The 27617-nt window shown below is 38.4% G+C and overlaps 1 protein-coding gene across 1 annotated transcript; it reads left to right on the top strand.

Moving 5' to 3' along the window:
• The first annotated feature begins 1932 nt into the window (after nt 1-1932).
• Nucleotides 1933-27318, top strand: LOC117419605 (troponin T, cardiac muscle-like). Its single transcript, XM_034032509.3, has 16 exons — nt 1933-1958; nt 7603-7638; nt 8930-8944; nt 9530-9565; nt 9975-9989; nt 11252-11287; nt 12368-12388; nt 13304-13325; nt 14767-14827; nt 17143-17259; nt 18642-18719; nt 20196-20309; nt 21054-21166; nt 23255-23345; nt 24012-24055; nt 26908-27318. Exons 9-16 carry the CDS (start codon nt 14774-14776, stop codon nt 26960-26962), a joined length of 666 nt encoding a protein of 221 aa, XP_033888400.2. The 5' UTR covers nt 1933-1958; nt 7603-7638; nt 8930-8944; nt 9530-9565; nt 9975-9989; nt 11252-11287; nt 12368-12388; nt 13304-13325; nt 14767-14773; the 3' UTR covers nt 26963-27318.
• Nucleotides 27319-27617: the final 299 nt, after the last annotated feature.

Here is a 27617-nt window from a genome sequence, read left to right on the forward strand (position 1 = left end):
GCTACGATAGTATTGTCTACAAGGTGTTAGAAATTTTAATATGATAATGTAGAACCTAATTCTAGAAAAGTCTAGAAAATGCTGGATTGTAGGTGAACATTTTTAGAGAATATACTGTATAAGCGTTAGGCATAGGATGATTGCTGTCATTGCTGGAAAAAGTAGAGAGCTATCTGAAGACCTGAAGGCAGAAAACTGTTTATTGTCATAAAGCTGGAGAAGGATACAAGAAGATTTCCAAGCATCTGAGTAGCCCAATTTCAACTATTGTTTCTATTATCAAAAAGTACAAGACTTATGGTACTGTCACAACGCTTCCTCGGTCTGGAAGAAAGAAGGTTCTTTCACCAAGAATAAGTGGAAGAATTGTGAGGAAGGTTAATAACAATCCGAGATTGACTGCCAAAGATATTCAAAGTGAACTGGCTGCAAGTGGGACTGGGATTTCCATTTCAACCATAGGTTGAGCATTGCATGGTGAAGGTCTCAATGGTTGCAGGCCAAGGAAAAAGCCACTCTTAGGAAAACGTCACAAGGACAATCGCTTAAAGTTTGCAAAATGGCATTTGAATGATGGATATGAGTTCTGGTCAAAAGTTTTGTGGAGTGATGAAACAAAAATCAAGCTATTTGGTCACGCTGAGTCATTAATTTTGGAGAAAGTCTAGTGAAGCGTACAAAGAAAAGTTGGTAACTTTTAAATTCTGATTGTGTCATTATATACAGTTATTTTGCCGCCTTTGAGTTGCTACAGCATCAGTGAATTGAAAAAAATATATATCCCTGTTTTTCACTCTGGAAATCTAGTAACACAAGGGTTACCATATGACTCCATGTTCACCGGGACAGTTTGGGGCAGTTCAGGCTTTTCAACTCACAACACAATGCATTCTGGTATATTTTACCTGTCTCAGGTACCTTTCACAGCAGGACTACACTTACCAGAATGCATTGGGTGTGACTTGAACTGTCCCAAGCTCTCCTGGTGGACTGGCAAGGGGAAAGGGTTATTCACTCTGCTGCCATTCTGTTTGAGAGTTTGGGGTTAGAACCGTAATACAGCATTTTAATATGAGTGACACTATATACTTGATAAGCTTTTTTGCACTTTTTATCAGTTGATAAATGTATCTTACAATTTAAACAATCTGCTTTCCTGTCTCTGTGTTTTAAAAGGTAAGATATAAAGATGGCCGACATGGAAGAAGCAGTGGAGGAAGTTCAGTAAGTTTATTCAATGTTATTGCATCTACTTTTTATACATGTGTTAGAGCTATTCCAAAATTACACTCATTCAAAATCATTGGGTTTTTATAAAGCGGGAAACCGACCCCCTGAAATGATAAAAAAGGGATGGATATAAGACTCCTATTGCACAGCTGTTTCACCCATTCCAGGTTTTACTAAGAGCTTAATTAGCCACAGTGTATAGGTAACAAGCTCAGGTGTGTCTTATTAAACTCATAGCAGAACCAGGAATGGATCAAAACACTATGCAATGGAAGTCTTATTGCCATCCCTGCATTTCAATGGAGACATTTTGGCAAAATGGGAGGGCAGCATATCATACATTCTTTGTGGTTAGTAAATGTATGGAGAGCCTTACATTTAATACTATTGAGCAGTAACAGTACAGCTGATCTTAATAGAAAACAATGGGGGAGCAGAGCCCGGTGTATAATATTGTTTAGAAAACACACACTTTTAAATGCATTATATGCATGCAATCAATCAATCAATAAATGGGAGAGCAGTGAATAAACACAGGCATACATTATATGCCTTACAATGCTTATGTGTTCTTTGTATTCTCTCCTTGCAGGGAGGAGGAAGGTAAGTGTTTACTCCTGAATGCGATTCTCTCAATATAAACACACATGGTTTTCAGTGCAGTTTGTGGCTGTAGTTCCTGACTGTGTTTTTCTGCTTAGCCCCAGTGGAAGCTCCTGCTGAGGAAGGTAAGGGCCTTGTTTCACGGAGTCTCAAGTTAAATTTGCAAGAAACCCTGGCATCAGACATGTGGAAAGCAATATGATACAATTCATTTATTGAAACAGATTAAAATTTCTAGAAATTTCTCTAAAACAAAGAATTTTTGGAAAAATCTTTTGTAGCAAAAGTTTTGCTTTAGTGGATGAGGAAAAAAGTTACAAGAAATAGATGTCTACAATTATTGCGAAACTCCCAAAAATGCTCATTCAGAAGTATCCGTACCCTTTGATGCTATGATTGAATTGTCTACAAGGTGCTAGAAATTTCAATATGATAATGCAGAACCTCATTCTAGAAGTCCAAAAAATGCTGGATTGTAGGTGAACATTCTTAGAGAGTATAAAAGGGTTAAGCATAGGATGATTGCTGATTACCAATACGTCAATATTGGAAAAAGTAAAGAGCAAAGGCAGAAACGTATTTATTATCATAAAGCTGGAGAAGGATACAAGAAGATTTCCAAGTATTTGAGTATCCTAATTTTATCTATCGTTTCTATTATCAAGAAGTACAAGACTCATGGTACTGTCACAACACTCCCTTGGTCTGGAAGAAAGAAGGTTCTTTAACTAGAACAAGTAGAATTTTTGTGAGGAAGGTTAATAACAGCCCTAGATTGACTGCCAAAAATATTCAAAGTGAATTTACTGCAAGTGGGACTGGGGTTTTCATTTCAACCATATGTCGAGTATTGCATGGTGAAGGTCTCAATGGTCGCAGGCCAAGGAAAAAGCCACTCTTAGGAAAACTGCTTAAAGTTTGTGAAACCAAAAGATATTGGCCAATCATCTGAAACCCTCTGCTACAAAACTTGGTTTAAAGTGCAACTGGACGTTCCAACACAACAACGATCCAAAGCACACATCAAAATCTACTTCAGAATGGATAAAGAAGAATAAAATCAAGGTTCTGGAATGGCCTAGTCAAACTCCCGATCTAAATCCGATTGATAATCTTTGGTATGAGTTGAAGAAGGTTGTGCACAAGAGAAGTCCTCGGAATTTGAATGAACTGGAACAATTATATGTTGAAGAATGGTCAAAAATCACTAAAGCTCATTGACAAATATCTTAATCGTTTTGATTGAGGTTATGATTGCAAAAGGTGCCTTTAAAATTAAATTAAAAGCTAATAAACTAGCTATTAATTTAATTTTCCTCGTCAGGGTATGAATACTTTTGAATTACCGTTTTTGGAAAAAAATTCAAAAAAATGCTTAAATAAATAATTGTAGACATCTATTTCTTGTAACTTTTTCCCCCTCATCTACAAAAGCAAAACTTTTGCTACAAAAGGTTTTTCCTATCCTATAATTATTTGTTTTTGAGAAATTTCTAGAAATTATAGATTTCCATTGGGGTATGTAAACTTTTGACTACAACTGTATATGCCTTATTTTGCTCTTACTCAAATTGATTTTATTGTACTTTCATATCTGCTCTTATTTGTATGTTATTCTGTAATGTGATATTTTATAATGTGATAACCTGTAATGTGATATTTTTTAATACAATACCTTGCAATGTGGTAACTTGTAATAGTTGTAAGTCGCCCTGGATAAGGGTGTCTGCTAAATATATATATATATATATATATATATATATATATATATATATATATATATATATATATACCTAGAATTTTAGGATTGAGACATACATCTTTTTTTAAAACTATATGAACATAATTTTGATTTTATTTAACATCATGAAATCACAAAAACTACAAAATGATATCGCAAAAGTCTACTGGAAGCCATCATTGTAGTATAGTATTTCATGTTCATTTCGAAATGTTACATTTTTAAATTTTTGTCAGTTTTTCGTTAACTACAAAGTGGTATGTAATTCAATGTTAACGTAACATTTATTCAGCAGGTTTAATTTGACTTTATGAAGCAAAATGTGTTAACTCTATGGGGTGATGCAAAACTTTTGGCCATAGCTCTATATAATAAATGGTAATCAATTTTTTCAATGGGCTCACCCAGTTGATATTTCCTGTGATAACTGGATGGTTATTAAAGGAAACACACGCTCATTAACACCAGCAACAGAGAGCGATACCAGTGCGAGCCGCCAGACTGAAAGGAATTCCAATCATACCCCACATAGCTGAATTACTCACTGATGTAGATTAAGCAGAGTAAGCCCCCCACAACAAACAACACACAACTCTAGCAGAAAAAAAGTTGCTGACCAGAGATTTAAGAAAAAATACTGCATAGGGTAGTGTGTGATAAATGAGAATTGTTTCCCGTTTTTTTTTTCAGACTGGAAATCTGGTAACCGTAGGGCATATTGCAGCGTGAATTATTTGACCTTGGGTGACCTTTTTCATAATGGGAGAGGTTACTGTGGTTAATTGTTGATCATACTCCATACATTTCTGCACATGCTTTCTCTCTCCAATCAACTTATACCAAAGTCACCTCCAGTAAACTAGTTTAACATTACCAATACATTTTACTCTCATGTGATATTTCCAACACAGTTTCACCCTACAGTGTGGACACATAAACTTGACAGATTTTGCTCCCAACAAAGTTCCCCTACAGCATTGCCAACAAACTTGAGTTTTAATCGTTTCAGTGTGGACTGGCCTTACTGCTGGTCTATTACTGCTGAAATAAATGTAGGTTGAGTTTCTTGAAAATTGCGAAACGAAATGATGCGTGGATACTGAGTGGTTTATAGTAATCTGAAGCTTTCTGCTTCCAGTCAGTCAGTTTTTAAACATTGATGGATTGTATTTGAATTATTAAGCCTTTTTTCTTTTCCCTTCATTTGTTCTGAGAAGAAACAGAAGGTACGCACTTGAATTATTGTTATTATTCATAAAAACACAGATTATTATAATTTAATTTCTATGTAAAACTGTGTCACGGTGGCTGCAATATACCAACTGATTAGTGACTTAATGTTTCTTTAAAGGGCCTGCTCTATGTGAAATATACTGATATATACAGTATATATATATATATATATATATATATATATATATATATATATATATATATATATACAGACGTGCTCAAATTTGTTGGTACCCCTCCACAAAAAACGAAGAATGCACAATTTCCTCTGAAATAACTTGAAACTGACAAAAGTAATTGGCATCCACCATTGTTTATTCCATATTTAATAGAAATCAGACTTTGCTTTTGATTTTTTATTCAACATAATATTGTAAATAATAAAACAAATGAAAATGGCATGGACAAAAATGATGGGACCGCTAACCTAATATTTTGTTGCACAACCTTTAGAGGCAATCACTGCAATCAAACGTTTTCTGTAGCTCTCAATGAGACTTCTGCACCTGTTAACAGGTAGTTTGGCCCACTCTTCCTGAGCAAACTGCTCCAGCTGTCTCAGGTTTGATGGGTGCCTTCTCCAGACTGCAAGTTTCAGCTCTTTCCATAGATGTTCGATAGGATTCAGATCAGGACTCATAGAAGGCCACTTCAGAATAGTCCAATGTTTTGTTCTTATCCATTCTTGGGTGCTTTTAGCTGTGTGTTTTGGGTCATTATCCTGTTGGAGGACCCATGACCTGCGACTGAGACAGAGCTTTCTGACACTGGGCAGTACGTTTCGCTCCAGAATGCCTTGATAGTCTTGAGATTTCATTGTGCCCTGCACAGATTCAAGGCACCCTGTGCCAGGAGCAGCAAAGCAGCCCCAAAACATAACCGAGCCTCCTCCATGTTTCACTGTAGGTATGGTGTTCTTTTCTTTGAAAGCTTCATTTTTTCGTCTGTGAACATAGAGCTGATGTGACTTGCCAAAAAGCTCCAGTTTTGACTCATCTGTCCAAAGGACATTCTCCCAGAAGGATTGTGGCTTGTCAATATGCATTTTAGCAAATTCCAGTCTGGCTTTTTCATGTTTTTCTGTCAAAAGTGGAGTCCTCCTGGGTCTTCTTCCATGGAGCCCACTTTCGCTCAAAAAGCGACGGATGGTATGATCAGAAACTGACGTACCTTCACCTTGGAGTTCAGCTTGTATCTCTTTGGCAGTTATCCTTGGTTCTTTTTCGACCATTCGCACTGTCCTTCTGTTCAATCTGGGGTCGATTTTCCTCTTGCGGACGTGCCCAGGGAGGTTGGCTACAGTTCCATGGACCTTAAACTCCTTAATAATATTTGCAACTGTTGTCACAGGAACATCAAGCTGCTTGGAGATGGTCTTGTAGCCTTTATCTTTACCATGCTTGTCTATTATTTTCTTTCTGATCTCCTCAGACAACTCTCTCCTTTGCTTTCTCTGGTCCATGTTCAGTGTGGTGCACACAATGATACCAAACAGCACAGTGACTACTTTTCTCCATTTAAATAGGCTGAATGACTGATTACAAGATTGGAGACATGTTTGATACTAATCAAAGAAACTAATTAGTTTGAAATATCACTATAATCCAATTATTAATTATCTTTTCTAAGGGGTACCAACAAATGTGTCCAGGCCATTTTAGAATATCTTTGTAGAATAAGCAATAATTCATCTCTTTTCACAGCTTCTTTGCTTTATTCTATGACATACCAAAGGCATGCAAGTATACATGATAAAATAGCTTTTAATTTCATCACTTTTCAGGAGGAATGAAGCATTATTTCAATGAGCTATAAGGGTACCAACAAATTTGAGCACGTCTGTATATATATATATATATATATATATATATATATATATATATATATATATATATATATATATATATATATTCTGGAATGTATTATTTAAACATATAGCCCTGCTCAGAACATTTAAAAACATATTAAAAAACAGCCAACACATACTCTAAATGCGCATGTATATAAGCGATCTGATTTCCACACATGCAGTTGAGATATACAAGTCTCCTTGAAGGCTTTCTGATGTAATGCCCCTTGCCTTGTGAATTCTATTCTTCAGAGTATTCATTTCAATGTATTTTATTTATATAGAGCCTTTCATACCACAGTATCTTAAAGTGCTTCACATGTCAGTTAAAACAGAAAGAAATCTACAATTTCAAGACGTAGTAAAAATTACAAAGTAATTATATTGAATACCCTTTCTTCGATTGTCCTGTCATTTTTACATTGGCTTTATAAACCAAGTCACTGAGTTTTCAATTTGAAATCCACACTAGCTGAAGAAGAGGTTGCTGTCATCTCCATGGCCACGCTGCATTAACGCTCCCCAGGCTTCTCTTTTCAAAAATTGGAAAAATTAGAATTTTTTAATATATTTTAGAGCACTTCAGAATTTGTAGGTACTGCCCTGTGGCTAATGAACGAACGAGAGGAGGCCACTCAGCCCATCGGTTAGCTCATTCGGTTCTCAGTAGCTGATTGATCTTAGAACTTTATCAAGTTAGGTCTGAAAGGATCCCAGTGATTTAGCGTCAATAACATGACTTGGTAACCCTAGGTAGCCCATTCCATACCCTCACCACTCTGTGTGAAGAAGTGTCTTCTTCTCTCTGTCCTAAGTCTGTCTCCACTTAATTTCTAACTGTGTGTCCTCTGGTCCTGGTTTCTGTGCTGTGATTAAAGAAATAGTTTAGGGTAACTATGGTAACTAAAGCTACTGTTGTTTTTCTTTTGTTCTTGGTGACCTGCAGCACCAGCTCCTGCTCAGGAAGAACCACTGCAGGAAGGTAAAGGATTTTCTTTTTTTTGTCAAGCAAGAACTTAGAGCCAGAGCCGTTATAAACACAAGCTTGCTTGAGCTGACAAGGAACTTCTTGAATGCTCCAGCAGGTTTTTAGTAGTTGAACTTTAAAAACAGAATAAGCACTCTGCATGGAGTGCAGGATGCACCCTATAGCCTGGAGATCGCCCGTTCGAGTCCAGGCTATTCCACTGCCGACCACGGACGGGAGTTCCCAAGAGGCAGCGCACAATTGGCCGAGCGCCGCCTGGGTAGGGAGGGCTTAAGTCGGCCAGGGTGCCCTCAGCTCACCACGCACCAGCGACTCCTGTAGACCCCCGGACGCCTGCGTGCCTGCCTGTAAGTTGCCCAGAGCTGCGTGGTCCTCCGACAGCACACGTTCCGGAGGATGCGTGTGTCCGTCTTCGTCTCTCCTGAGTCAGTACGGGGGTGGCAGCGGTGAGCCCCCGAAATAATTGGGCTTTCTTTCCAAATTGGTGAGAAAATGAAAAAAAAATAATTGCAGATTCCAAATTAAAAAAAACAAAAAAAGAAGAAGAAAGTTTCATGTCTCTTAAAACTATTTGCATTTATGTTACAGAGTAAGCAGAAATTACAGTCGATAATTTTTTTTTTTTAAAACCACCTCGCTTCAGAAATGCAGCTTTTCGGAGGCTTTTCAGAAGCAGCCCCCGTGGCTGAATAAAGGACATCAGTTAGAGCTGCACAAACCGATTAATCGATTATTCAAATCGGGCTAATTTACCACTCAGACTGAAACGAGTGAAGAAACAGCAGCTTGGGTTTGTGTGGATTTCTAAGAAAAGCAGCAAGCATCACAACCCAAGCAGCTGTTTCTTCACTTGTTTCACTGTGAATGGTGAATCAGCCCGATCGACACCAGTGACCTTCCCCTGACTGTCAGCACCTGATTTCTGTGGAGAGCTCAATCTGAATAATCGAATAATCGCTTCCTGCAGGTCTAATAGTTAGTAATCCCGGTAAATAATTACCAGTAAGCAGAAACAACAACAGTTAATGACAAAGAATATGATATTGAAAAGGTATGAAATGAAATCTAGATTTATCATCCATAATTTGCCATAGTCTTAATAGCTGCACTGTTACGTTGCAATCGTGGATTTGTACGGCTTTCTAGTGTCAAAGCGGTGGTGTGTTTCTGTGTGGTTCTTTAGCTATTTACTGCGACACACACATGCTGTGTGTAAATATACCTCTGATAATCCCAATCCGATGGGTCTTTTCTTTAACCCTCTTGTTTCGTTTTGTGTCCCCAGAACCGGCACCTCCAGGTAAGATCTGCCTCACATTTTCCTCGTATTCCAGTGTGGCTTTACACTCATGTAATTTTTACATGGTAACATGCCTTGACTGTAAATGTAAGACGATACTAATGCCAGGTTTGTCAAGGTGCTTAGCCCAAATTCCAGTTTGCATCTTTAGACGTGAAAGAAATATTAATTTTATCAACATATTACCAGAGCTCCAGATAAGGTTTGGGGCACTGAGTAATTTACTCTCCAATTTAGACACTATATGAGTAAAATGCAACGTTACCTTAGTCATGAGTACTTTCAATAAATACTGTACGTACTTTAATGCTAAATTTTGGGGCATGAATTAACTACAGCCTTCACAAACTTATTACAATAAAAACAACAATTATTCTTATTTGCTTCATTGACCACAAACAATATTGCTGTGAAGTGAAAAAACACAGAAACATAGCTTTTTTTTTTTATTCTGCTGCAGCTGGAATATAAAGAAACGATAATATTGCATTCCTGATTGATCGCCTTGCTAAGTGATTAAAGTACTGGGTTAACTATGTTAACTAATGCTACCGTATGGTGTTGCTTTGTGTTCTTGACCTGCAGCACCATCTCCTCCTCAGGATGAACCACCGAAGGAAGGTAAAGGGTTTTTTTTGTTTTGTCAGGCAAGAACTTAGACCCAGAGCTGTTATAAACCCAGGCTTCGCTTGTGCTCATGAGCCGCTTCTCGAATGCTCCTGCAGGTTTTTCTGTTTTTAATAGTTGAAATCTCTGAGGTTTAATAACATAATAAAGTTTCACGTGTCTTAAAACTATATGTATTTATGGTACCAAGTGAGCAGAAATGAAAACCGCTAGGGTGAGGGTCATTGCGTTTGATCGGGCTAATTTACCATTCAGAGTAAAACAAGTGAAAGAAACAGCTGCTTGGTTTTGTGTGGATTGTTGTTCTCCACAGAGTCTAAGAAAAGCAGCCATCATATACCTCTGATAATCCCAATCCGATGGGTCTTTTCTTTAACCCTCTTGTTTCGTTTTGTGTCCCCAGAACCGGCACCTCCAGGTAAGATCTGCCTCACATTTTCCTCGTATTCCAGTGTGGCTTTACACTCATGTAATTTTTACATGGTAACATGCCTTGACTGTAAATGTAAGACGATACTAATGCCAGGTTTGTCAAGGTGTTTAGCACAAATTCCAGTTTGCATCTTTAGACGAGAAAGAAATATTCATTTTATAAACATATTACCAGAGCTCCAGATAAGGTTTAGGTCTCTGAGTAATTTACTCTCCAATTTAGACGCTATGTCAGTAAAATGTATTTTGGGTGAGTAAAATGCAACATTACCTTGAAGTCATGTGTACTTTCAATAAATACTGTACACACTTTAATGCTAACTTATGGGGCATGCATTAACTACAGCCTTCCATGTTACTTTGAACTACTGCCTTCACAAACTTCTTACAATAAAAACAACAATTATTCTTATTTGCTTCATTTACCACAAACAATATTGCTGTGAAGTGAACAAACACAGAAACAGAACTTATTTTTTATTCCAACACTGCAGATGGAATATATTTAACAAAAGGCCTGCGTGCACATAATATATATTTCTAAAGAAACGATAATATTGCATTCCTGATTGATCGCCTTGCTATGTGATTAAAGTACTGGGTTAACTGCAGGAAGTGGACAAAAAAATGGAAAAACACTTGGGTAAATGAGGGACACCAAGTATATTGAAAGCAAGGGCTTCCACACAGGTGTGGCTAATGCGTTAATTAAGCAAATAACATCCCATCATGCTTAGAGTCATGTATAAAAATGCTGGACAGGCCTGGTTGCCTATAATTATGGCTAGCATGGCTGCAGGAGGAGACCTCAGTGACTTTGAAAGAGGGGAGATTGTTGGGGCGTGTTTGGCAGGTGCTTCAGTGACCAAGACAGCTCAACTTGCTGATGTTTCACGAGCAACGGTGTCTAAGGTGATGTCGGCATGGAACTCCAAGGGAAAGACATCAGCAGCAAATAGACAACAGTGGGCGGAAGCGCATACTCCAGGATTGTGATATCTGTGCATTAATTTGAAGTGCAAGGCAAAACAGGCGAGCAACTGCAGATCAATTGACTGCAAATTTCAACCTGGGGTGCGAGCAGCCAGTTTAATTAAAAACGGTCCACCGAGAACTCCACAGAGCGGGATACCATAGTGGCCCAACGCCCTATTAAGTGACTTTACATTGGTGTTTCCGTTTTTTGCCCACTACCTGTATGTTAACTAATGCTACCGAATGGTGTTGCTTTGTGTTCTTGACCTGCAGCACCAGCTCCTCCTCAGGATGAACCACCGAAGGAAGGTAAAGGTTTTTGTTTTGTTTTGTCAGGCAAGAACTTAGACCCAGAGCTGTTATAAACCCAGGCTCCGCTTGAGCTCAAATGAGCCGCTTCTCGAATGCTCCTGCAGGTTTTCCTGTTTTTAATAGTTGAAATCTCTGAGGTTTAAAAACATAATAAAGTTTCATGTGTCTTAAAACTAGTTGTATTTATGGTACCAAGTGAGCAGAAATGAAAGCCGCTAGAGTGAGGGTCATTGGTGTTGATCAGACTAATTTACCATTCAGAGTAAAACAAGTGAAGAAACAGCTGCTTACTGCATACTTAAACATCATTATGCATGGTTACAATGTGCTTAATGTGTAAACCTTTTTGCACTATATATGTAATTACACAATTGTATCAGAAAAGGGTTAGGGTTAGTGTTAGGGTTAGGGGGTTTAGGGTTAGGATTAGAGTTACGGTTAGGGTCAGGGTTAGAGTTAGAGGTAGAGTTAGGGTTAGGTTAGGATTAGGGCTATATCATGCAATAAAATTTACTCATTAAGTACATTGTAACTATATATAATAACAGTGTAAATAGACATGTATTTACTAAGTAAGTACTATGTAAATACACAGTAATTAGAGACACCATTTATAGTGTTACTTACAAATATTATAGGGTGTATTTTTTCACGGTTATCATGGATTTCATGATTTCTGTGAAATGTACTCATTGCTGTGTAATATGTAATTTCCTGTGGAAATCCCCATTGAAATATTTAGGAACATTTGTTGTGTAATAAGTTAATAACTAGAGAAAATGATCTATTTTGAATTTGACAATGCTATTTTTTTCTGCTTTAATAAATATTTTGTTTAATCGTGAAATATCTTGAAATACCGACTACCATGAAATGCTGTGAAGTTAGCATTTTTTTACCTTGACAAAAATACAGCCCTATTCATTAAAAGTATTAATTATTCTAACAGTGAATTGTAAATACATTGTAATAGTGTTCATATTATAACAGCAGGCTGATTTTGTGTGAGGTAGTGTCTTATACATGAGTATTATTTGAGTAACTTTTTAATTTTTTTTCCTTTTCTATTTTGAATAGTCACAGCGGATGCTGAAGAAGGTGGGTACTTATTGATTTCACTGTTAACTCAATTTTCAACCAACAAAATACACAGCTTTTGATTAGTGATGGAATTCCTCTTAATTTCCTGTTTCAGCCTGTAGTAATTCAATTTAGATCACATTCTAAGTATATTTCAAATGTGTAGTAGCAGGTTTTGTTGAAGCGTGTTATACTGTAGATAAAAAGCATTTCCCCAGACTCTGAACACCATCTTCATGAGCACTGTGCTGTTCCAGTGATACCCTCCCCTCCCTCTGCAAATAGGTTCATTCAGGTCTCAGTGTGGAGAATGGGTAGTAAAGCACTGTGCTGTTCCAGTGACTGCCCTCCCCTCCCTCTGCAAATAGGTTCATTCAGGTTTCAGTGTGGAGAATGGGTAGTAAAGCACTGTGCTGTTCCAATGATACATTCCCCTCCCTCTGCAAATAGGTTCATTCAGGTCTCAGTGTGGAGAATGGATAGTAAAGCACTGTGCTGTTCCTGTGACTACCCTCCCCTCCCTCTGCAAACAGGTTCATTCAGGTTTCAGTGTGGAGAATGGATAGTAAAGCACTGTGCTGTTCCTGTGACTGCCCTCCCCTCCCTCTGCAAACAGGTTCATTCAGGTTTCAGTGTGGAGAATGGATAGTAAAGCACTGTGCTGTTCCAGTGACTGCCCTCCCCTCCCCCTGCAGCAGGTTCATTCAGGTCTCAGAACAAAACTATGTGCACAGTTCAGTTTCTGTTGGATCTTTGTGAAAGGGTTCAGTATTTAGGATTATAAAGAAGTCTGCAGTCCCAGTTTTCCTCTGTAATATCGGTGTGAGCCTAACCAACATCTTTGAAGCTGTTACTGTATTGAATAGTCAGTGCATTGCTTCGATCTCTACAAACCCTTTCTTTTTGTTCTTGTTTTTTTTTTTTTATCCACAGATGAGGCAAAGCCCAAACCTAAGTAAGTACTTCTACAGTCAAATTAACATAAATACTGTACCAAGCCGTTTAACCATTTAAGGCGCAAGGGACATATGTGTCCCACAAATAAAAATTATGCTGACTTTGTTTTATCTTTACAATGAGGTGCACAAAACAGTTTCAAATGTATTTTGTTGCTTTTTAACATTACAGTTTTCTCAATACATAACCCTTATAATAATATGTACATGCATGTTTTCAGCTGTGTTTTGTGAAGACCCTACACATTTTTTCTTTTTTTTGCTTTTTGCTTTAGCATCAATTATTGTTAAGACTATTTTTTTTTCACGGTTAGCACAGATTTGATGTTTTCTGTGAATTGTACCCATTGCCATGTAATATGTAGTTCCCCATGAAAATTCCATAAATATACATATTTTATCACTTAAAAATAAATACAGCTAATGTTTGCCTTATTGACGCACTACCTGCTACCCTGCATTTTGAACCTGGCAGATGGTTTAGTTTGCCTCCGGTAAATGACTGAACACACGGCATAGAGCTGCACAATATCATGTTTAATTGTAAAATACCTATTTTTAGACTGTGAAATGCTGTGAAAGAAGCCAATTTTACTGTGAAAAAATACAGCCCTAATTATTGTAGATTATTACATACCTGATATTCAAGTAGGGCCTTGTCAGCACATCTCTTTTCTATAGAATCGTACTTAAAGGGCAAGCTTGCTTTAACATTGCTTCTATGGGAAAAAACACCCTGACATGAGCTGACCTCCCTGGATAACATCGAAGATTTAATTTTGTCGTATTCAAATACTGCTAGAGGTATAACAATACACTAATCTCACAATGCAATCTGTATCACAATTCGCAGGTCACAATGTATGCATTGCGATACATGTCATTGTTTTGATTGGCTACTTGAAGGATCGATAATAGGATAAAATGGTCATTTAATGATGGGGCATTGTGTTGAAAGGCAAACATTAAATAAGATAGGAGAGTATGTTTCTATACCAACTACTGTATAAAACACATACTGTATATTCTTCAAGAACTCTTTGATGATCTACACTGAACTATGCTGTGCCTTTGGTCTGGTATCACCATCCAGATGATTCATACCTCTATTACGATATGATGTCATGTAAAGAAAGCATCATGATTCATCGGTACACAGTGAATCATTACACACTCCTACATACTTTGATCTTTAATGTTATATTGTTATTCCCACTCAGTTGACTGTGTTAAGAAGCTTGACATCTAAAGCTGAGGGAACACAAAAGCACTTATTCAGGAACAGGGAGACCTTAATTGAGGCAACTTTACTGTATCAAACTCCAAGTCTCCCTTGGGGTGCTATGCAGTGTCCTGAAACCTAGTCTCACGAAACCAAGTTCCAAGCCACTTTGTGGCTTTGTGTTCCCTCCGTTAACCCTAATCTATTTTCTTCCTTAGGGCGTTTATGCCGAATATCTCAGCGCCCAAAATGCCTGAGGGAGATAAAGTGGATTTTGATGTAAGTGATCATAGATTTCTATTGACTGAACTCAACGCAAAACCGTCATCTCAAAGAATCTGTGTGTCTTGCCAGTGAATTTAGGATCTCATATCATTACATAGCCCAAAGTTTCATCAGCTGGAATGTTGGTCCACACTGTTGACATGCAGGTTTTAATGTCAGCTTGCTGGTTAATTGGGTGGTCTGCATTAATAGTTAGTAGAATGCCAGGGTTGGTCCGGTTTTGTTGTATGCTTTGGATGTAGCTCACCCTGTGTGGGTTCTTTTGAAAGGAAGGGCTGATGATAACTTTGAAGTTTTATTCCATAGAGTAAAAATAAACAGCGTACAGACTCAAAGTAGCGTATTCTTCAGTCCCAAACACACCATACACAGAGCACTGGCGCATTATGCAGTAATCAATCACAGGTCATTACAGAACTCAATCAGCACTGCTGTCAGAATACAGCAAAGTGCGATACTGACTAAACTAAACACATTCTGAGAATGTGCACCCTATAGGGACTAGACTTTGGCCAAATGTTTTGCACCCTATAGAATTAACTAATGTTGCTTCATAAAGTCGAATGAAACCTGCTGAATAATGTCACGTTAGCATATTGAATTACATACCGCTCTGTAGTTTTCCATATACTTAACGAAAAACTGACAAAAATTGAAAAATGTGACATTTTGAAATCTAACATGAAATGCTGTACTACTAGTATGGCTTCAGGTAGACTTGTGCAATATAATGTTGTGCAATAAAATATCTAAATTATGTTCTTATATATAGTGTATATATATATATATATATAGTCATGTCTCAATCCTAAAATTCTAGGTGACGCAAAACATTTGGCCATAGCTGCCTGTACCTATGTACAGCAGTGCTGTAGAACATGCTCAGTTCTCAGTTCTTTCATCCATATTTCATGCACGTATACTGACCACTGGATGGAGCTGTTGGTACAGGTTTAAGCATGTTTATTTAAAAGTGTACTACAGTATTATAATACTTCAGCTAACAGGCAATATATATTGTTTACAAGCCCTCTTTGTATAGGGGCTGGGGATCTGCAGACTGTGTGAATAGAACATTCTTAACAATACATTCTACACATTGTGCAAGACAGCAGTTTCACCCATTCCAGGCTTTACAACGAGTATCATAATCCCCAGTGTGTATAGGTAACAAGCTCAGGTGTGTCTTATTAAACCCATTTGTAAAACCAGGAATGGATCAAACTGCAATGCAATGGGAGTTTTATTTCCATCCCTGCTATATTTGCACTCCATAGTATAAAGTTAAACCTCAGGCTGCAGAAAAAGAAAGACAGACGTGGGCAGAACAGAGCACTTTGTATGATACCAAATCAGGGAAACGTTAGGTTATTATCATAACCATGGTTAAGTCCACCGTGGTGAACCAGTCGTCTGGCCTTATTGACTGCAACAGCTGCTGTATAGCAGTGAAAGGAAAAATGATGACAATGTTGTGTCAGCAGTCCTTTTATGCCATAGAGGGCGGGCGCGACTGCGTCACGGGCACTGTGTGCAGCTTTGATATATCTATTCAGGTTTTCATGGTCTTTAAGCATAAATATCCATTGGGTAATGGTTACATTTCATACTTGATAGGGAACATCCCTTATAAAAGTGTATTGTAGTAAAACCACAGCAATATAATACACACATTGAAAGCATGGTAAAGCATAGGAAAGCATTGCAAAGTACAGAGAGATATGGTAAAGCATAGGAAAGCATTGCAAAGCACAGAGAGGTATGGTAAAGCATAGGAAAGCATTGCAAAGCACACAGAGGTATGGTAAAGCATATTAAGCCAGGCAACCAGGGTAAACTATGCATGTGAAAAACTACAAAAATACCCTTTTATAAGGGACTGGCAGGTGAATTCATTTCTAAATGTATTTTTGACAATGACGGGATCCATGCAGGAGAGCTTTGATACGCCTGGAGTGTAACATGTGCTCACAGATTGGATTACATGGAGCAGGGGTGGCCAACCCTGGTCCTGGAGCGCCACAATGATCCAGGTTTTCTGGGTATCTTTAAATCATCAATAGCTAAAAGATCTGGAAATAATGTTAGTGTTGACCACTTAAGAAAATACTTGGTGCAGATAAGTAATTGAGAACTCGGGTGGAACGAAAACCAGAACGCCTAATTTCCAAGCGTGTTCTTTAATTCACATAATTGTTTTTAATATATTCCCATAAGTTGATGATGTGGTGGTCCACTGGTGCAGCCCCAGTTTGACACTGGTCTCACAGTGCAGATGGAGACGCAGTCTCAGTGTTCTCTGTCCACAGGATATCCACCGGAAGCGCATGGAGAAGGACCTGAACGAGCTGCAGTCTCTCATCGAGGCTCACTTCATACAGAGGAAGAAGGAGGAAGAGGAGCTGCTCGCTCTCATTGGACGAATCGTAAGTTCAGCACCGCTGTTCCGACCGAATGACTTCATGGATTCATTAAAAACTGCTCAGTCTTAAAACGTTCTCCCAAAACACCCGTCCTTTAACATAATCCTCGCGAGCGCTCATTGCCGTGGCTATTGCAATGTGCAGGTAGTTCATAAACTGTTCAGCAGACAAGTGCCTTCAACCCTGTTCCTCTGGAAAGGTCATATATTGATTTTTTTTATATTTTAAGTAAACTGTTTTGTATTGTACTTGTCTTGTTGTGTTGAACTACATGGTATACTCTGCATGGTATATATATTTTTTGTATTGTACTTGTCGTGTTTGCATTATTTTTAGGTGATATGTATATTTATACTATTCTTTCAGAAATGGCTATTTTTACAGGGAACTACATATTACACGGCAATGGGTACATTTCATGGACATCGTGAAATCTGTGATAACTGTGAAAAACATACAGCCTTAGCGATGGTCTGTAGTCAGGAGAGGATTCTCAGAGAATCTTTCTCACTTGCACTCTCAAGTGCCAGTCTTACCTAACTGCGAGTATGTGTGTGTGAACTCTGCTTACACTCAGTTTTCTAACAATATCTAAACACTCTTAATTTCATGGAGTGCATTACAATGTTGTTGCAGACACAGAACATACATCTCTTCTACACAAGGTGAAACGTACCTCACTTTATTAATTCCTTGTTCCTCTGTCTCCTGAGTTGGTTGAGTTGAGTTGAAAAGCATCCTTCCGCCTTGCAGCTAACCCCACAAGATAGTTTACTTGATGAATATGGAGTATGAGATTAAACATTTGGCCTTCAACCCACTGGGTCTGAAGGTCCACTGCCTGACTGTTTGGGTGACACAATAGACTCCCTGTGGTTGACCATTGATGGAATGAAAAAAGAGGGGTAAGTGACTGAAAAGAGACATAATGATGTGGGGTGGAACTGAACTTAGATACCTGCATTAGTGGTTAAAAGTAGATGTTGAATTAATCAAAGCGGTGGTTCAGGCAGGAAACTCATTTTTAATCAAATCATGTAAATACCAAGCTTATTTTAGGCACTTCCAATACCAGATCAAATCATCAATCAAATAGCTAATATCTTATTTGTCCCTTGATAAGCAACGCGTCCAAGGAAGGGAATTAATATCTTACCTCAATCCATTACGTCCCCCGCTGTGCAACAGAGTTCGCCTCCTCCTCCCCTGCTTTTCGATAAGTGGAGAGGTCAGCCTCTCCACTTATCTGCTGGCTCATTCATGGGTCGAGGTACCTAAAAAGGCGAGTATGAAAATCTGTATAATGTGGTTGTGTTGTCTAGTCTAAGCTTTAATAAATAATCTACATTCTTGACTGAACTGTTGTGTTCTCTCTCGTTCTGCAGGAGAAGCGCAGGACTGAGAGAGCGGAGCAGCAAAGAATCAGAGCTGACAAGGAGAAGGAGAGACAGATGAGAGTCGCGGTGAGTGACTCTACTGTGTATTCACAAAATAGTTACTTAATAATAATAACTTTAACTCAAATATAGCACCATTCACACCAAAGTGTCCCAAGGCGCTGCACAATCAACATGTCCAAGATACAAATTAATTTATAAACGTTGTAAACTTAAACACAAACAAAATAAAAGCAGCATTTTACAAATATGTTGATAAACCATAAAAAGAAGATACAAAAAATCTCAGTTCATATTTCAAAACCTAGGAAGCCTAAAAAGAGAAGAAAGATGAAAACTGAAGTAGGATTTCGAATGCAGCTGGGCAGAGTGTTCCATAAGGAAGGGGCAATGCAACTAAAGTTGTGCCCACCAAGAGTAATAGGCGTTGGGGAAATGCATTTAAGAAGACCAGAATTGGAAGACCTAAGCTGTCTCCCAGGGATGTATGGGCTAAGAAAGACCCTTTCTTGTAGGGCCTTGTAGCAGAATCTTGAAAGTGACACAGGAACAGACAGGCAGTCAATGCAAACATGCAAGAACAGGAGTAATGTGTTCAGTCTGTCTAGTGCCCGTCAAGATTCCAGCTGCTGTGTTTTGTACCAACTGTAAACAATTGATAGAGCGAGCAGGAAGACCAGGAAGGGTATTGCAATAATCTAAGTGAGAAGTGACAAAGGCATGAACAAGGATCTCAACATCCAAAGGAGAGGAAAGGACACATTCTAGAGATTTTCTTTAGGTGAAAGAACTGAACACCTATACTTCGGACCACTGAGAAAGCATTAAGGGAACAATCACTAAAAGAACAAGAAACCCCAGGGAGAGAGTAATGCTGGGGTTTAGACCCTACCACCAGCAACTCAGTTTTGTTAACATTTAATTTTAAAAAAATTACTTGACATTCCCTCTTCTACATTGGCCAAACATGTAGATAGAACCGCTCCAGTAATAGAATTAATTTTAAAATAAATTTGGGTGTCATCTGCATAGGAGTGAAAATGTAACCCATGCTGCCATATAACCTCTCCCAATGGCAGTATGTAAATAATAAAAAGGAGAGGCTTAAGAACAGAACCCTGCAGGACTCTGGACTACTTGAGTGGTAGAAGAATTAAAACAAGCATAGGACACTTACTTTGATCAATGCAAATGCTAAGTGCCTTCAGCTATGGCTATGGCTATTTTGCATCACCTAGAATATATTGAGACATAATAATAATAAAACAAGAATATGAACTTAATTTAGATATTTTATTTAACATCATGTAATCAAAGAAACTACAAAATAATATCGCAAAAGTCTACCAGAAGCCATAATCGATTTTTGTCAGTTTCTCGTTAAGTATATGGAAAACTACAAAGCGGTATGCAATTCAATATGTTAACGTAACATTATTCAGCAGGTTTCAGTTAATTTGTTAATTCTATAGGGTTATGCAAATCTGTTGGCCGTAGCTGTACATTGTAAATAATTCAATTCTGGATATTTTTGTTCGGCAGGACGAGAAGGTGAGGAAGGAGGAAGAGGAACAAAGGAAAAAGTACGACGACGATGCCAAAAAGAAAAAAGCGCTCTCCAACATCTCTTTCCAGTATGGAGGCTACCTTCAGAAGGTGAGGCTTGGATTATAAAGCATGTGTACAGATTCAGCTGTGGGTTTGTCAAAAGTTACGAACACTAAATTTACAAACTGACCGGTCAACCGAACATCTCACTTTCACCCGGAAGTATGCAATCCCTCAAACATGCATGTAATGCAACCACATAGACAAGATAAGATAACCACTTAAACAATTTCTATTGTGAAGTATTTTATTTTTATTTTCATATACAGTTGTTCATTTCTCTTTCAATGCATTAGTAAATCATGTAGGGAAATAGGTTGAATAAAAAGTATTGCAGGTATCAATTTATAGAAAGAAGGATGTTTGTAGTTAAAAATTATGTAAGGGTAATGAAGGGATTGACCTTGGTTGGAACACAAAGAGAGGCTAAGCTTCTTCACACACACGTTTAGGCAAGATATATAAGACAGGCATTTGAGAAGCATTCAAGATACTCCATGAAGACACATCAGCGCCATGTCCTATGCCCTCGCAGAGATCAGGTAACTAATTACTGCTTCATTTCTGCCAATACCTAGGGGCCTCGTAATTGTGTCTAATGATAATGATTAAACTATAAAAGTGTCACTTTTTGATTATTAAGGAAACTTGGTAAATTCTGCTTAAATCCTTGCTGTGTGCACTCCTTCACACACAAATATTTCCGTCATTTAATTTCCTTACCGTCGTGTTTGCTTTTATGTAGTTGGGTGCTACCTCATTTTGACCATGCTCGCTGTTTTCCTCGGGCAGGCTGAAGGGCGACGGGGAGCCAAGAAGCAGACCGAAAGAGAGAAGAAGAAGAAGATTCTGGCTGACAGACACAAAGTGCTGCATATTGAAAACCTGAATGAAGATAAGCTCAAGTAGGTTCTGCCACTATGCGAAAGAGCCAGGCCCGTCTGCATTCATGGTTTTAGAGCTTTTAACTTCATCTCAGCTCACCGACACGGGACAGAATCTGTAACGGCAGTGTATCACACAACACTACCTGTTACAGTAGCACACAGTTTAGTGCACTGTACCACATTTCAAGAAACTGATGGTAGCTAACAGAATCTCCATGAATGCTTCATAGATCTCTAATATACAGTTTTCAGAGAAAGTGGTACTACACTAGGTCAAAGTTCAGTAGGGGAAGCAGCTGGTTAGTTTATGACAGAGAGAAGGGGTTGAAGTTCTGGGAAAAATTTCACTCTCCAGGTGAAGGCACTACACTAAGCAAAGTCCAAACTTGTAGACAGTGATTTAATTAACCTTGGGTAGTACCAAATAGCATGTCTTAAAACGAAGAGAGAAAAAAGCATGTCTACTGTAACGTGTGCCGTTCAAAACTGCACATTGAAGACCTATATAGCAAATAATGCACACCAGGTAGACTTATTCTAATTTATTTTATTTGCTATACAGCCTCTATCTGGTCATGTGAGGGCTCATTTTGTTGGGCAGCAAATTGCATTAAAAACTGTTTAAATGTACAAGAGCAAGGGGGACTGCAGTGGCACAATGGATTTACAGTGGGAAGGTTACCAATTACAAACTTATTTTGAATCAAAAAAAGAAAGAGTCAAGATCGCTCTTTGGTTTAAACTGCTAGTAATATATCAAACCTTCATTTTATGAAAAAGGTGCTCTTTGGAGTCAAGGGTTTCTTCAGAATCACTCGATTTTCAAGGTGTGGATCCAAAGCATAATCAATATGATGGACAATGACACCTGTGTCTTCTGCTAGTTCTGTTGTCAATTCAAAGCTTGTCTTCTTTCTATTCCTTAAGGATATTATCTTCAAGTATTGCTCATCCTTGTTAGACAGCTTTTTGGATCTTCCAGTCCTGGGTTTGTCAATTACAGATGATGTTTCTCTGTACTTGTTGATTATGCTTCGGATATCACACCTTGAAAATCAAGTGATGCGAGCTATTTCACTCAATATTTTTCCTTCTTTATGCAAGTCAAGGTTGTTATAATAGTAGAAAATACTAGAGGAGGCTTTGAGTAAATTATTGATGCTCATAATGCATCAGAGTAGAAAAATGCAACATGTCTAAGACTTTCGCACATCAGTGTATATCTCATTTTCCAAGGGGGTCCTGAAAATGGTAAAAAAGAGACACATCATTCAAACAGGACAACATCACTGAAAACAATCATAAAAATGGTAATACAAAATAAAATCATTAAAAAAAGCTAAACAATTCCAATGTACTGTAGATAATCCTGGTCATAGTCAGTATTTACAGGATTTGCAAACCTAGTCAGATTTTAAATACATTTTTATGTGATTTTAAAAAGGCATTGTGAAGAGGTTGTTTTTATATTCAATGGCAATGAATTCCAGAGATGAGACACTTCATATACAAAGGCACATTGGTCCATATTAGATCTCAATTCAGGGATTTTAAAAGGTGGCTTTTTAATTCAGTTTTTGAAAACCACCCAACAAGGTATGGCATTGTGACAGGGTAGCGTCCCTGGCAAGGCTGTTTCCATCAGGGAGACTCAGACACAAGAAGCTGGCGGTTTAAGCGTTACTGCGCACGGCTATTACAAAAACAAAACACAAACAAAAAGGCAGAATGGCCAAAATAAATGGTCTAAACAAAAACTGCTGTACGTATGCTCTCCAATATAACACAGCATAGAACAGCACGCACACCAACACCAACACTAACCTTCACCAACATAACTTTTTTACAATTAACACTTCCCCAGCCACATTGTGTTCTGGCAGGGAGGATTTTAACCCCCTCCCTGCCATGCCAATATTGCCCACACACACTCACACATTACAACGGCTGGGCTTCCAGGCATGTATTTGTACTGGAAGATAACTCATTTTCTTAGAAAGGAGGTGCAGCTTTAAGCTCACACTCATAGCTGAAAGGGCTCACACTGCTCTGAAATGACAGCTCCTATAGCTAAGTGCTTGCTGTTTGTTTGTTCATTTCCTCCAGGGAGAAGGCTACTGAACTGTGGCAATGGCAAATGCAGCTGGAAGCTGAGAAGTTTGATCTCAACGATAAAATGAAAAGGCAGAAGTATGATGTAAGTAGCTTGCACCACAGTACTCGTGGTTATTTGGGTAGGGAAGGTACAGTAAAGAGGTCAGACATCTGACTGCCAATGTGAGGCTGCTTATTTACAGCTTGGTCGCTATTTTTTCCTCCTTTTTTAAAGTGGTGATCGCAGTCGTGATTGAAATACACAATGTAACCTTCAACAGAATGTGGGTCATGACACCCGACTGGCTGAGCTGTTTAAGAATGTAAGAACATAAGAAAAGTTTGGGAATGAGAAAAGGCCATTTGGCCCATCAAGGCTTGTCCCTTGTTAGCACACCATTCTTCCCTATTGGGGCGGGGGAGAGGGATCTAATTTAAAAGCACAGTCGAGTATTTTTTTTTAAAATGTTCCCAGTGTTTTAGATCCTACTACTTCACCTGGTAGGCTATTCCATGCATTTATAACTCTCTCTGTGTAAAAAAAGTGCTTCCTACCTTCTGTTCTAAACTTGCTTTTACTCAGCTTGCATTTATGTCCTCTTCTCCTCTCTGTGCTAAATTTGAAGTAGTGTCTTGGGTTAACTTTATCTATACCAGAGGTTTTTAAGTGATGTCTTATTAATTCATGGATTTCAGATATCATACAGTACTGATATTTATACCAGAGAACTTTCAGTCAGGCTCATGCTGTAATCTCAATTGCTTTCAGATCAACCAATTGCAAGCCCGCATCAATGACCAGATGGGCAAGTTGTAAGTAAAACACCTGTTATTGTTTGCTGCTGCTTTTGCGTAACCTGATTATGGTGTCTTTTAAACCCAAAGTTGAAAAAAATAAAATAATATGAATAACTGTGGGATCCAGCTGCCCAGCCTCCCAGCCTGTGTCCCAGCCTCCCTGCCTCTCAGTATCCAGGCCTCTCTGCATCCCAGCCTCAAGGCCTCCCTGCATCCAGACCTCTCAGCCTCCAAGCCTCCCGGCCTTCAAGCCTCCCAGCCTCCAGACCTCCCAGACTCCAGCCCCCCTGCCTCCTTGCTTCCCACAATCCTTGCCTTCCAGCCTCCTAGCATCCAGGCCTCCCACCTCCCCAGCTTCCCAGCCAGACCTCCCAGCCTTTTTGTGCCTCCCTGCCTCACAACCTCCCTGACTTCCAGCCTTCTACCCTCCGTGCCTCCCAGCCCCCTGCCTGCCTCCCAGTTCTGGTCATTGTATTGCCCCTTTCTCAGGCAGTAAAGCATTCTAGCAGCACACACTACCCACATACAGCTGCACCCTCAGTCACAGTATTGTACTTATAATCTCGAACTCTTTACAAGGATGACACGTGTGCAGCTCTGCACCACTTAGCAGGTCCTTCAAAGGGACGTGCTGGTACTGACTCTGCTGAAAATATGCCAGCCAGACAGTTCATTAACACGGCCAGTGGATGATGATGGGAAATCATTCATTTCTTTCATGTGCCGGATTGAGGGTGCTGTTTAAATCTTGGATGCAATTAGGTTCAAGTGAACATCATCATGCTCTGTCAAGGTGTTTCTTGCATTTTAAAAAGAGCAAGTATCAACACCCCTCCCCTTCCCATCTCTTCCAGTACAGATATACTCGGATTGAAATCTGTACCAGTCTAAAAATGCCTTGATCAGTCTTTGCTTTATGTTTTTGATACTTATTATTTTATTTATAAAACAATAAAAAATAAATCAGCATAGAATTGTGGGTAAAACTTTACAGTGTGTCTAATGACTGTGTGTTTACAATACATGTGTACTTATACATAATTACAAGGTTATTATGCTGAGTTACAATATACTTAATCTTTGCATCCATTTGCACAATATATAAGTACACAATTGTATCAGAAAATGGTTAGGGTTAGGTTTACACATTAAGCACATTGTAACTATGCATAATACTGATAATAATGTACTTAATGTCTACATCTTTTTGCATGATATAACCCTAATCCTCTACCTAACCCTCACCATAGCTCTATACCTTACCCTAACCCTTTTGTGATACAATTGTGTGCTTACATGTATCATGCAAAAAGAGCTACACGTTAAGTAATGCATCTTCATCTAGACAATGTGGGGAAGCTATAAAAAATGCCAACAAGATGCTCGGATATATTGTGAAAAGTGTTGAATTTAAATCAAGGGAAGTAATGTTAAAACTTTACAATGCATTAGTAAGACCTCACCTAGAATATTGTGTTCAGTTCTGGTCACCTCGTTACAAAAAGGATATTGCTGCTCTAGAAAGAGTGCAAAAAAGAGCAACTAGAATTATCCCGGGTTTAAAAGGCATGTCGTATGCAGACAGGCTAAAAGAATTGAATCTATTAAGTCTTGAACAAAGAAGACTACGCGGCGATCTGATTCAAACATTCAAAATCCTAAAAGGTACAGACAATGTCGACCCAGGGGACTTCTTTGACCTGAAAAAAGAAACAAGGACCAGGGGTCACAAATGGAGATTAGATAAAGGGGCATTCAGAACAGAAAATAGGAGGCACTTTTTTACACAGAGAATTGCGAGGGTCTGGAACCAACTCCCCAGTAATGTTGTTGAAGCTGTTGAAGCTAATGTTGTTGAAGCTGAAGCTTCAAGAAGCTGCTTGATGAGATTCTGGGATCAATAAGCTACTAACAACCAAACGAGCAAGATGGGCTGACTGGCCTCCTCTCGTTTGTAAACTTTATTATGTTCTTATGTTCTTAAGTACATTGTAACTGTGCATAATAACATTGTAATGATGTTGTAGTACGTGTGTATTTACTAAGTAACTACTATTTAAATACACAGTAATTAGAGAAACAATGTCAAGTGCTACTGAATTGTAATATTGTTGCTTGGTTTACAGCTGCTATCCACTTGCATGTCATTACGATAGCATGGTTCAGATTAGAAAGCCTACTGTAATAGTCTATACCAAAACAGTGTTATATTCAAATAATTCTCTTCACTACCAGGGCAAATACAGTAAATTAATGCATTCCTCGTTTTAAAACTGATTGACGTGTTTAATGGCAGTGCTGCCACTTCTTTTTTCTGTTTAGTTGGATTAATAGATTCAAATACTCCTTCAACATTTCATATGTATGATAACCGGTGTATAACAACTGTGTGTACAGGGCACATTACCGTGAATAATAACCATATAAGAAGCCACCATAACATATGTAGCAATATGAAGACTGTTACTCCTAGCTTTTAGTATTTCCTCTTTATATTACTATGACGAAACTCTTCTCTTCTCGTTTGATGTCTTAAAATCATACAGATTATTCAAGTACAAAGGTGAAGAATATAAAGCTATGGTCAAAGGTTTTGCATCACCTAGAATTTTCGGATTGAGACATAATTAAAAAAAAAAACGAACAATATGAACAGCACTTTTATTTTACATCACGTAAAAGAAACTCCAAAATGATATCGCAAAAGTCTACCGGAAGCCATAAGAGTATTTTATGTTAGATTTCAAAATGTCACATTTTTCCATTTTTATTGAATAGTGAAAACTACAAAGCAGTATGTAATTCAATATGTTAATGTAATATTATTCAGCAGCTTTAACTCAGTCTTTTACCGTCTCCAATTACAGCAGCACCAAAGGGCCCCGCGGAGGGAAAGGCAAGGTGTCTGGACGCTGGAAGTAACCCCTCTTACCTGGCATTCCGGGGGTCCTGTCTGTGTGCCGTCTGCAGCAATAAGGAACACCAAAGGGGGAAAGGCTCCAGAAACCACAACATTTTTTTTTATGTACAAAGGAAAAAGAATAGAAAAACACACACACACATATATATATATATATATATATATATATATATATATATATATATATATATATACTACAGCAGTCCAGTTTTTGTGCATTTGCACATGCCTTATGGGATTTCCTTGTACACCCTTTGCTTAGACAATCTTCTGCTTTAAACAATTGCTTTCCCATACAAGAGAAAATAAATGTAAACTGCACAATTAGAATAAAGAATAATTTGCCTGGCTGCCAGAAGAGGTTGTTTTTCCTTAGTGAAGCATACTACAGACCGGGGGAGTACAGCATGTGGAACACAGGAGGCGTGCAAGTAACATTAGTTCAGCCTCCGCTTAGGATTTCAATTAATAAAACAGGACCATCTTCCTCCCAGGTTTAGGGGGTTTGCAAAGTCTCATTTGTATTGTTGTGTGTAACAGTTACTGAAGTCATACTGAACTTATGTGTTGCTCAGATGTCAGAAACAGTATCTTCAAATCATTAAGGATTTGCATGATTTTGCATTATTTTGAGATCTGTGCATGCATCAGCGTTTC

The sequence above is a fragment of the Acipenser ruthenus genome, chromosome 14, assembly GCF_902713425.1.
Source record: "Acipenser ruthenus chromosome 14, fAciRut3.2 maternal haplotype, whole genome shotgun sequence".
Lineage (NCBI taxonomy): Eukaryota > Metazoa > Chordata > Actinopteri > Acipenseriformes > Acipenseridae > Acipenser > Acipenser ruthenus.

Excerpts from the sequence above, each read along its gene's own strand:
- LOC117419605 (XM_034032509.3), top strand. The coding sequence starts at position 14,774 with ATGCCGAATATCTCAGCGCCCAAAATGCCTGAGGGAGATAAAGTGGAT. Across the intron at positions 17,260-18,641 it reads TCGCTCTCATTGGACGAATC|GAGAAGCGCAGGACTGAGAG; the intron begins GTAAGTTCAGCA and ends CTCGTTCTGCAG. Across the intron at positions 20,310-21,053 it reads ATGGAGGCTACCTTCAGAAG|GCTGAAGGGCGACGGGGAGC; the intron begins GTGAGGCTTGGA and ends TTCCTCGGGCAG.